At 34.0% G+C, this 12548-nt stretch overlaps 1 protein-coding gene across 4 annotated transcripts in view; it reads right to left on the reverse strand.

Annotated features, from left to right (window-relative positions):
* Positions 1 to 12548, reverse strand: part of TLL1 (tolloid like 1) — a 410556-nt gene that overhangs the window by 172167 nt on the left and 225841 nt on the right. For all 4 annotated transcript variants that reach the window (XR_011973863.1, XM_072639726.1, XM_072639725.1 and 1 more), the window contains exons 3-5: positions 9303 to 9383; positions 4991 to 5143; positions 4091 to 4208 (exon numbers count right to left, since the gene is read on the reverse strand). Coding sequence is in view for 3 of the 4 variants with exons in the window: in XM_072639726.1 (XP_072495827.1) it covers positions 4091 to 4208; positions 4991 to 5143; positions 9303 to 9383 (352 nt within the window). In the remaining variant the exon portion in view is untranslated. The remainder of the gene's footprint in view (positions 1 to 4090; positions 4209 to 4990; positions 5144 to 9302; positions 9384 to 12548) is intronic.

Here is a 12548-nt window from a genome sequence, read left to right on the forward strand (position 1 = left end):
ACTTTGTTCCCTAACACTTTAGCACAGTGCCTAGAAGATAGCAGGTATTTAATAAATGCTTTTTGACTGATTGACTGGTATTTAAGTTCTTAACAATCTAGCTTTTAGCTGAATTTCAAGTCATGTTATTCCTTTCATAAACTCTATATTCCAGCCAAGATGAATTACTATCTGTTCTCTGAATGTGGTAATTCATCTTTTGCCTTTTTGCATTTACTCAAACCATCCCCCAGGTGTAGAATGTACTTCCTCCTGATCTCCATCTCCTAGAGTCTGTCTTCAAGGGTCAGTTGATATGACATATGTTTCATAATGCTGTCTCCCACATCAGTCCCCTCTCTCTTCACTTTACCATGGATCCCACTTATTTGTATACATGTAATATCCTCCCCATTCAGTAGAATGGAAACTCCTGGAGGAGGGAAAATACTTTATTTTTCTTTGCCTCCTCAGTACCTGTTAAATTGATTTGCAGATAGAAATATGGAGAAGAAATAGGAACAGTACCTATAGAAATATACAGTACCCTAATTTTCAGATCCAAATACCAGAGTGAAAAAATCAGTTGAGAGAGAAAAGGTAAGAGATTGTGGAAAAACAAAAAAGGAGCTACAGCTATGTCCTCATTAGTGCAAATAATGAACCTCATGATGGTATTGCATTATTCAAATTCACACTGCATCTTTTTACAAGACTGGAGACATTAATGTTTGTTTATTATAACTGTGAATAGGGCAGCTATGAATACATTTAGCCACCCAGCCTAGATCATTGGGCTAATGCTGAATTTTCACTAATACAAGGCATTCAAGGGAGGAAACTAAAAGGAAAAAGGCTATAATTTTAAAGCATGAACTAGAAGACACTAACTTTCTAGACAGGATTCAAGTAAACCCCTTGAGGACAGAAACTGTGGCACTTTTGGTTTTGTATCTCCCAATTCCAGCACAGCATGTGTTTTTAAATAAAAGATTTAATGAATTCAGTGATTTTAATTTCACATTAAAGTTAGCAACTAGATCAAAATTATCAAGCCAACTAGCAAATGCTAAATTATTAGATGGAAAACTGCTGAATGAAGCAATGAAATATTCAGAGGCAGGCATTTGTGTTCCCTGAGCAAGGCTTAAATCTGTTGCTCTTACAACTGAAACATGCACCATCTACACATTAGCTTCCAGTAGAGGTTGTTGCCACTGGTATACATGTGATACAAGTAACATGAAAATCAGAAAAGTCTCTTGTATTTAAAAATGTGATTAATTATAAAGGACAATGTTAATAAGTGAGTCTTCTGAATGCTTTCCTCTACAAAGCAAATACGTTGCCTCTGATTGGTTCCTGCGCTACATTATGCCATAATAAAAGTAAACATAATAACTGAGAATATGTAAACTCATCAATATGTTTGTGCTTACATACAGTGATTTTGTGCTTAGATATTTGCATGTGGGAGTTATAGTGAATAGAAGAACTTGCCTAAGAATTAGGAAGACCTGGGCTCTAGTGAACCCCTGCTCTGACACATCCTGTCCAGGAGATCCCAGGGAAATCATTATCACTCAGGGACCCCTGGCAGTTAAGGCTAGAATTCGCACTCGTTATTTTGCATAGGTAGATGGCTTCCAGTGACAGTTAGGAAGCACCAGGTCTGACGTCAGGAAAACTCATCTTCCTGAGCTCAAATCTAGTTTCAGACACTTACCAGCTCTGTGACCCTGGGTAAGTCACTTAATGCTGTTTGTCTCAATTTCCTCATCTGTAAAATGATCTGGAGAAGAAAATGTCAAAGCACTCCAGTACCTTTGTTCAAAACAAAACAAAACTACCAAATGAAGTCATGAAGAGTTAGATATGACTGAAATGAACAACAAAAACTCGATTTCAGTCTTCTCATCCAGAATATGAGGGAGTTGGGCTTGCTACTATCTGTTTCCCTTTCTCTCTAAAATTCTGTGTTTCAAGAATTTTTCACATGGTATGGCTACTTTAATTTTTTCCAACACAGAATAATTTCCATTTAGTACTGTCCCCTTCAAAGTAGTCACATTGTCAGATTAAAACTAATTCTAATGATTTTCCTTTTTTTCAAAGGATTTTTGGAATTATCTGAAGAACCATTTTATGAACTATTCAATGGGGAAGAGACTTATAATGATTTATTATCACACGCTGTTTGGGAACAGGAATAGTATTTCCCATATTGAAAGTCCAAAGAATTTCTGGTGATTTGGAAAACTAAATGCCCTCTAGTAGAGCAAAGTCTGCACACACAGATGGTATGCAAAAGCAATGTGTTGGAGGAAGTAAAGGCAATTCCAAAAGAGGAATCACAGAATCTTAGATGAAAAAGGCAATTTAGAAATCATCTAGTCCAACCTCTTCTAAGAATCTCTTCTATAATATGAATGGCAATGTGGTACAGTAGAAAGAGAATTGGACTTGGAAGAATGGAATAGAAGGAAGGGAAGGAACTAAGCATTTATTAACCACCTACTATGTGCAGGGCACCATGCAAAGCAGTTTACAAGTATCATTTCATTTGATTGATGCAATAACCCTGCAACGAAGGTGTTGTTAACATTATCATTTTACAGTTGAAGAAACTGAGGCAGATAGAGTTTATGTGTTTTGCCCAAGGTCACACAGTAAGTTTCTGAGGCCACATTTGAACTCAGGTCTTCCTCACTGCAGGCCTAACACTCTATGCATGGCAGTAGTTAAGATCATATATCAGAGGACCAGAGTTCAAAAGTCTCTTCCATAAACTATGATCCTATAATCCCTGATGACATCTATTCATAATTCAATCAGAGACATAAACGTGGGCATAAATTCTATTTAATGATTATTTTAGAGGGGTTAACATCGATTTAAATGCAAACATCTTACACAGTAACAACAACATTGTACAACGATCAACTTAGCCCTTCTCAGCAACACAACGATCCTAGACAATTTCAAAAGATTCATGATGAAAAATGCTATGTACATCTAGCAAAAGAACTGATGCAGTCTGAATGCAGATTAAAGAATATTATTTTCAATTTTTTTGGTAGTTCTGTTTTTCCTTTTGTTCAGTTTCTTCCTTTACAACATGGCTAATATGGAAATATGTTTTACATGATTGCACATATGTAATCTATATCAAATTGTTTGTCCTCTTAGAGAATAGGGAAGGGAAGAAAGGAGAAAGAAAAATTTGGAATTCAATCTTACAAAAAAAATTAATGTTAAAAATTGTCTTTATATGTAATTGAAAAAAATTACTATTAAATAGTACTATTAAAAATAAATAAACATATACCTTCAAGTACTTTGTTCTAAAATAGCATCCTTAAACATAGTAACATGATCTTAACATGTATTATTCATGCTTATATTGGGACAAGGAGAAGAGAAATATATGTAGCATTAACACTTCTAGGACAACTCATTTGCTAGTGTTCTCTTCTCAAACAATTCTGTATTTGTCTATTTAATTTTACTCATTATTTTTATAGTTATTTGGTATATATTATTTAACTACTTTGTATTTATTTGCATGTATTCTCTTTCTGTTTATTTGGTATATACTTATATATTTACTTGTTTGTCTACATTGTTAGAAAAAGGCATCTTAAAGCGGAAATGCCATCTTTGTATTTGTATTCACAGTGCCTTGCATAGCCTAGAGACTCTGGCATAGCCATCACTTAACAAACATTTGCTGTGGTTCATATCTAGAATATAGAGGCAGTTTACTCTGTAGGAGCCAGGAAATGGAGATAGTCCTTTTTCTGCCACTAATTCACAAGGTAATCCTGAGTAAGCCATATTCACATAAAGCTTCAATTTCCTCTTGTGAAAATGAGAGGGGTGGAGTATATGATTGGTAATTCCTTTCTCACTAAAGATTCAAAGATGCTAAACTTCTTTCCTCTACAAAAATAATAAGATTCCCATAGGCAAAAGATACAAATAGAGATAACAACAAAAACGAGTTACTATATACAAAAAGCTTAAGGAACTCATTTTTTTTCAAAGATGTTCAAAATTAAAATTTCTCTTGGAGCTAAGGTTAAGTAAATCATCTCTTGTTTCAACTCACCCACAAGGTCTATAAGTAAATACGATATAACTTTCTTCATCACTTCTCTCTATGAAAGTTACACATGTGTGTTTCTCCCAGTGCCTCATTGCCTGCTTGAACATGGCTCGCTGGCTGCCTGAAAGAATGGCATGGCATCAATAAACAACACATGTTAGGGAGACAAAAAAGGTGTCTCAATCACTTGGTTTTCCCTAGACCAAGACTGGTTTACTAAGCAATAACTGTTGTACATAAAGACTGTATAAGTCTTTAGAGCAATGTCACCACTCTCAACCATGAATAAGTTATTATTATAAATCTTTAAGAATAAAGAAATCTCACTCTAAATTTCTAAGCTGGCAAAAGGCATGAAAATGTTCAAGCAAAGATATTATTCCTTAAGGAGCAATTAAAACAAACAAAAGAAAATCTCCAGGACATTGAATAGAGGATCTTTATGGAAAATTTATGGACAAGAATAAGAGAGCATGAATAAGTTCCAGTAGAAGCCAATGATAAGACTGCAGAGTCATTTGGGTATTGAATCGTGGATTTCCACACATAATATCCTGAATAATAAAGCCCTTTATTTTTACAAGTATGTATAAAGGTGCTATAACTGACATATAAATTATTCAAGTAGGTTATCAGAAATAATCTGTCAGTAGACAAATTTAGTGGCATATGGGAAGCACAGATTTAAAAATGAGAAGAACATTAGAGAATTAAAAATATTTTTAAATGTAATTCTGGCCCAGCAAAATAGAATAATCTGACTTGGTAGATATTCTTTTCTTTTCCTTCATCATCATTATTACTATTATTATTGCAAAAATTCATTTGCTTGTTTAATAAGTAAGGTATTATTTTATTATATGTCTTTCTTTGACCAAAACACACAAACAGAAAAATTCTTACCAGTAAAATTGCCTCCTATAAGGTATGGAATGACACCCCCAGGCCATATTCTTTCAGTTCTTGATGTAGCAGCCCTGGGAACCCGGTTTTTCTCATTTTGTCCTGAGAATTTTACAGTTGCTTTTCCCATGGTTGTGTTGCTTTCTTCTAAGCCTGTAGTGACATTTAAGATATTCTATGAAACAGAAGTACTTCATCAGGGATTCTTTTAGCTCCTTAAGAAAAAAGGTCTAAATGCCATAGTTCCATATTTTTACAAATATTCTTGAAGTTAAAATATTTTTGCCTTTAGGTCCTCTTGACTCTAGGTCCAGCACTCTAACCCCTGTATCACTCAGCTGGTTCATACTATAATATAGCAAGTCCATTGTTTCCTCCTGCTAATTATTAAAAATGCAGCACCAGATAATTAATATGGACTTAATTAAGACGAGACTAATAAGCTAGTTATTCAACAAAATCAAATTGCTATGTTCAAAACTGCTCATCTTAACAGCAAAGTGTGTTTTCCCTAGGATCTAGAATAGTGCCTGGTATAGAGGCACAAAGAGGAGGCACTCAAAAATGCTTCACAAACTTCACAGAACTGAAAACAGCAAAACCAACCATGAATATTATCAAATTAGAATAAAAGTATTCTTTGCTGACATAATCATTGGTTTACAGGATATAAAATAATACTTATTTTAATACTAATCTACATATTTCAAAAACAAAGCTAAAAAGACAAGGTCTACCTACCATTTGGGTCAAAGATCTACATTAGAATTAGCTCACTGGTCTCATCCAGGGGTACAGATATTATACTTCCCTAGGGTTTGAAGGGAAGTATATGTAGCATTTTTCTTGAATGCAATCCTAAAGACTATACTTGTTTGAACAAGATACTTCAGGCATTTGTACCTGGCTGTCTCCTAAACATGAAATGTTCTTCCTCTTCATCTCTGCCTCTTGGCTTCCCTCAAGTGCCATCTAAAATCCCACTTTCTACAACATTTCCTTTTAATTTGAGGGCCTGTATTGTTAATGCAGTTTTTGCACAATAGGAAGACCTTTTGCATCCATTAATAGGCCCATGTGATCTGCTGGAATTACATGGAAGCCTGAGTTACATGAGTCTGCTGTGGGAGGAGCATGCCAACTGAGTGGAGCAGGAAAAGTTGGATCAGGAAAAGGTGGATCAGGAAGGGCTGAGCAGAGCTGAGAGGAAGTTAGTCACAGCATTTAGAGCTTAGGGAGAGACAGGAAGCAGGCAGCACACTGTTAGTGTTCATTTGTGGGAAGGCCCTAGCAAGGGTAAGGTTTGGTGGTGCCCCCTGCATTGTTATTGTGTATAGATTTCTTTGCTGTTGTGATAGATTTGTCTTTCTGATGTTGGAATTCAACTTTCCAGTGTTTAAATAAATGGTCTGCCTTCCATGTGGAGAGTTTGTTTTATTTTGTGAATCAGAATTACGCCATCATATTCATAGCCACCATAGGCACTGTGAATATCACATTGGTGCTACATTTGGCAATGAGGATGAGATTGTGAAATATCAGACCTCTATTTGGAGGCAGAAGGGCTTTAGAGTGAGAAATGGATATCCCATGATGGGATGATTTACCTTATTCCTCCAAACAAGAGAATGGGCTAAAAGCCCAGGGCTCTGTGAAAACTGGGAATTGGGACTATAAAAGGGAGACCTTAGAGATTTGAAAAGATATTTGCAAGGAATACCAATAGAACCCAGGAAAGAACTGGCAGGGGTGTGTAGGGGCGGGAGGCCTTGCTAAAAAGTTATCACCTCATATGTAAAAGTAGAGACAAATTGCTGGGAGAGAAAGACCAGATAGAAAGGGAGTTAGCTGGTTTGCATGGGAAACTTTCTGTGTCACAGTATTTGGGTTCTCCTTTAGAAGAGCAAGCTGGGATATTTCAGGTGGTAGAAGAATAAGCTACTGTTCATTTAGCTAAGAGGAAGTGAAAAACTAACAAAAGGAATGTGCATGCAGTCCTTGCACAGGCTGGGCCTAGTTGGGGCCCCAACAATTTCCAGGAGAATGTGTGGGAGGAAAATGAAATAAAGTTAGATGAGGAAGCTTTTACAAGTGCAGATGCTCACCCAATACTAACAAGAAAGCAAGAGAACCAGGGAGGCCATACAGTGTTTAGTAATTAAGGATTTTACTAAGCAGGAGGTCACAGATGTTTTGAGTCATTTCACCCAAAGGGTGGGAGAATTATTAGTGTCTTGGATAGTGAGAATCAGCAATGAAGGGGCCAGAGGAGTATTGACAGATAATGTAGATTGCTTGAAATTTATAGGTATTAGTCAGAATCCTTTTGTACAGCAAACTTTTAAGGATTACTATATGCAAGGAGGTAACCATGCAATTAATCTGTTAGCTTTAGCTGTGAATGGATGCAATAGGCAGTATCCTATTAACTCTATGTGGCCTAGTGGAGATAGACCCAGATATTCACTTAGGGACTGTATGAAAAAGTTAAAGGAGAAGGTTATGAAGACAAGAGTGCAGATGAGAGACACTGAGGCTTATCACATTAGCCATGCTAACCCTTAGCAGTTTCTCGTAGAATTGTCATAGTGAAGACAGCTCCTCCTGCTTATAAGCACCTAATTATGACTCTACTAATTGGAGAAATAGGGCACTCTCTTTTGGAGGTGCTAGATAAGATTTCACAGTTAAATGATGTAGAGGAGTAAATAGCTAGCAGATTCAAAGTCAGAATGGATTGACAAGAAAAATTTCTTTGTTACTATGAGGGATTTAGCTTTCTGGTGTTGGAATTAGGCTTTCTGGTGTTTAAATACAATGTTTTGGTTCTGTCTTCCATGTGAAGAGTCTGTTATATTTTGTGATTCAGAATTATGCTGGCAGATTCATAGCTACCATAGGTGCTATGAATGTCACATTGGCATTACAGTGCCTTACCTCTATTCATTTCTTCCAATTTATCCTGCATAAACAATTGTTTGCATGTTGTCTCTCCCCACTAGAATATGAGTTCCTTAAGAACAGGGATTTTTAAAAAACTTTTCATTGTATCCATGGTGCTTAGCATAGTATCTAGTATATATTAGATGCTTTAAAAATATCTCTTAACTTTCTGGTATGTTTCTGGCAATTTTCAAATTAAGAAATTCTTTTTGCACTTAAAGCTGTAGTTTGCAGGAACTTTTTTCTTTTTTTTCTTTTTCATCTTATCTGTCCATCATGATTTGTCAAAATAACAATATATATCTATAGTACTTCTATGTTTGCAAAGTACTTTATGTAATTACCATATCTCATTTAATCAGCACAGAACATCAACATCAACAAACACTGAGTACCAAGTTTATTTATTATGTCTATGTCTTAAGATTTTCTTGTTTGTTTTTGTCCTAAATTAAACTATCAAATTCTACAAAAGGCCATGGGCTTTCTCTGTTCTTATTACTTAGGATAGAGCATAGTGTCATATATAAATGGAAAGTGAATAAATGATGGATAAATACATCGACCATTTAAAACTAAAGTAAGATTTTTGGGAATTTCTCCGGACTATAGTAAACTATCCATATCTTACTCTATACCACATCACTGGGGTAAATTTCACTAGTAGATTCACTGTCCATTTCAGAATCCTGAAATCATCCCACAATTTAGCATCACATATTGATATAAATACCCAATTTGTGTTGCATTAAAAAAGTACATTATTTGGCAGTCTTTGAAAGGTAGGTGGATATTTTATAACACAAATCATCTATCTCTTCTTAGATAAGTCAGTACAAAAGGGACACCATATTCAGAGAAATTAGAACCATTTAGTGTTTCTACTTTTCAATAGAACTTTTCAATTAATTGTTTACAATTCTTTGAAATGGGAATTTGTGGTCTTTCCTTGGAATCTGCTTCATAAATGTACCATAAGATGCAACACAATGTCACCCCATTTTCAAAATTAATTATTATTTGCATTCACCTAATGGAAAACTAGACATATTTCTGTGCCTAATGTAAGCACACTAGGCTAACACAAATAGCTTAATAATGATGAGCAGTAACATAATGAACATCTAACACAGTTTTAATGATGGGAGGCTGAAAATAAACAACCAAATTTTAGGTTCTCTAAATTTTACTGTTTCTATGTCACAAGATCCACCTGATAATAGACACAAGCAAAATGCCACTCTTATTACTTCTCCTGTTAGGATATAACATCATGTAAATAAATTTCTTTAGGGAACAAGACTGCTAGAGTTAAAATGTTTACTGTACACCATGTAAACCATATTGATACTTTAAACACTGAAAATACCGGAGCCAAATCTTCTTATCTTGTCTATGAGCTGATACAGAATCCCTCTTTTCTCTGACACACCATGGTCTCCCAGGCCACCTTTAAATAAGACAGAGAGAATAATTCAAGTTAGATTTACTGTATAACATGATTTTAGAAAAACTAGATGACTAGATGCCTTAATAGAAATCATTATGTACTTTTAATGTAGCTTAAAAAATATATGACTAGAGAATACATATATATATATACACACATGCGCATTTGTGTTCATATATGTATATGTGTATACACACGCATGCACACACACACACACACACACACAGTCTATATTCAAGAACCTTTGGAGGAAATTTAAAACAATATGGTAGCTAAACAGTCCAGAAAGCAAGTCAATATGACTTTGATATTCTCTGAAAAGTTGTAACAATTACATCATCTTATTACTATCTGAAAGATTTTTCTTCACTGTGGCCTTGACATTTGGTGCTAATAAGGACTTACAGATAACATATTCCACTGTTAAATGCAGAAAAACAGTATCTACATTTTCATACTGTAAAGAAGCAAGTGTAATTCAAGATATTAAAGCGAGTGGGGGGAATTGCTCCATCATATTTACTATACAGTTTCAAAAGTTCTAACAATAGACTTTTTTTGAAAACTCTTAAAGCCATAAGTTGTTTTAGCTTAAAATATTAACCTACGCAACACTTTAAAATTTGACCCTAAAGCATTCCTGTGCAATTCCAATAATAAAGAAATTGGGGGAAATGAGTTAAATGGGTAAAAATTCAAATGGAAATATAATTATGCTTTAGGATAATTCATATATAATGAGATCAGCCAAATGCATAATGACAGAATGTAATTTATAGATTTTTTAAAATTGGAAAGAATGTAAGAGATTATGAAATCTAGTCCTTTTATCTTACTAATGAGTAAACTGAAGCTCAACAAGAATGAATAACTTAAAGAATGTCACAGATCCTGCCACATGGTAGGTTGAATTTTTGCCAGGTTTAGAACCTAGATCCCCGGGAATCACACTCCTGATTGGTTTCTCTTTTTGAAATTCTTACACTACTTTTTTCATCTCTAAATTTCTTTTTAAAACATAAATTTGATTATATTGAGTACAACTATACCTCCATGAATACATACTACAAGCCATTGGTCTATAATTTATACTTTTAGAGTTACTTGATGCTCATCAAGGTGAAATGATTTGCTGTGTTCATTCCAGAGGGTCAAAAGCAGAGGAAGAATTTGGACCCTAGACTTCCCTGTAGTCTAGCACTCTAGCTCCTACCCTACAATGCCTCACAATTCGGTACTGTATATTTAGAACTAGGGGGGACTGAGGCCAAGAGAAGTTGATTGACTTAGATCATGAGTGAATTAGAAGTTAAGCTCCTTTAGGTCAGGAACTTCTTGTGCCTCTGTTTATACTCCCCCCATTATTACCACAGTTATTGGCACACAATAGGCACTTAAAAATTTTACTGACTAGTTGATTCGCACAAGATCACAAAGACATTAAGTGATAGACTCAAAACTTGAACGCAAGTGCTATGACTCTCCACTCTGACTTCTTTGCCCCCACTAATCTTCATTTTCATCCCAATAATCATAGCAAAAACATTTTTTAAAATCACTAAAGATCATGGAATAATTACAAGTAAATTTTTATGGTAAATACTATCTATGGGACATGAATCTGATCTGGTCAAAGCAATTAAAGAACTTTGATTATAAAATGGAATAAGGAGGTATGGTTTGTTTGGTTTTTTCCTTGAATGTATTTATTTGTCAGGTTTCTTTTTGGGGGGAAGGGGTGGGATTGACTTTTCTCATGAACATCTATTGCTTACCTAACTTAAAGGAATGGTAAAGTAGATCTTTATAAGGCAAGTAAGTTAGAGGGCTTGCTCACTGAATAAATATGTAGTAAATCATTTGGATTACATTTGCACACAGCTTTTTTACCTCTACAGAATTTTTTTTTTTGAAATTTCTAGCATTTTACATTTTAGAAGAATGAAATAATACTTAAATATATTCATTACCAGGCAGATTGGGAGTATATTTTTCAATGTGTTATTCATTTACTCTTAAGGATAAACTTCAACCAGTATTAATGGCATACTACTGTAAAATTTTTCCATAATAAATTAAGAATATAAAAATGAGGGGAAACTAAGCAGGATGGTACCCGGTAAGGTGAGCAAAAAGACAAATGAAATTAAAAATTAAATATTAAATAAAAAATTTTTTAAAATTAAAAATTAAATTAAAAATTTATTTTAAGAACTACAGCTGAAATATCTCTAGAATTTTAAAAAATGTTAGAGATGATTATGATGTTAGAAGAAATTTTTAAAAATAATTGTCATAGCCCTGGAGTTAGCTAAACCTCCTAGTTGATAATACATGAAAATTAGGTTTAAATTAATAAAAGTTTATAAATTAAATTATTAATGCCTATTACTCTAGGTAGATACTAATCAACCAACTAAAGAAAATTAAGTAGATGAACTTTTGGCTAATAAGGACGTGCATTTTAATAAACAAATAGAAGAGAAAATTTTTAAAAAATCATCAGTAACAAGGATAAACTGAGAATCTTTTTTAAAAAGACAGAAATCAAGTAGTATAATTTTAAAACTTTTAAATCTCTGAAATCCAAGTGAGGAGTGAAAAAAAGATTTATAGAAGAGACAAATCTGTACAAGTTTTAATTTTAAGTATTTAAACCTAAGAAAAATAGTTTTAATTTTCATACTCTATTGATCTTTCTAAAGGACAAGTGCCCTTACTCTTGGTGCTAGTACTATCTCACAATCTAATTACAAATGAAATTACAAAAAAACCACATGGAAATGTATGAAAATAGGAAAATGAACAAATTAGCAGTGGTCCCTAGTAATTTAAAAGAATATAACAAAAAAGGTAAAAAATAAAGACAGGGTTTAGGATACAAATATAAGTTTTAGCTATCCTCCTGATAACTTCAGACACAGTAACTCTAATAGTAATTAAATATAATAAGGACTACCCAGTGGGAAGTTCTACCAACATATTTGAGGGAAGGATGAACATTTTAACTTGAAAAATAAATTAAATTTAATGCATTAAATGTTTTCAACTATTCCTCTCCTTTCCCTATCCCTCCATTGTTTGGTGACATAGACTTATAAAAAATTTGTCTCTCTGAGTAGATATTGATAGCTGTCTCTCCAAATATAGATAGATTTCTATACT

Source organism: Notamacropus eugenii, chromosome 2 (genome assembly GCF_028372415.1).
Source record: "Notamacropus eugenii isolate mMacEug1 chromosome 2, mMacEug1.pri_v2, whole genome shotgun sequence".
Taxonomy (NCBI): domain Eukaryota; kingdom Metazoa; phylum Chordata; class Mammalia; order Diprotodontia; family Macropodidae; genus Notamacropus; species Notamacropus eugenii.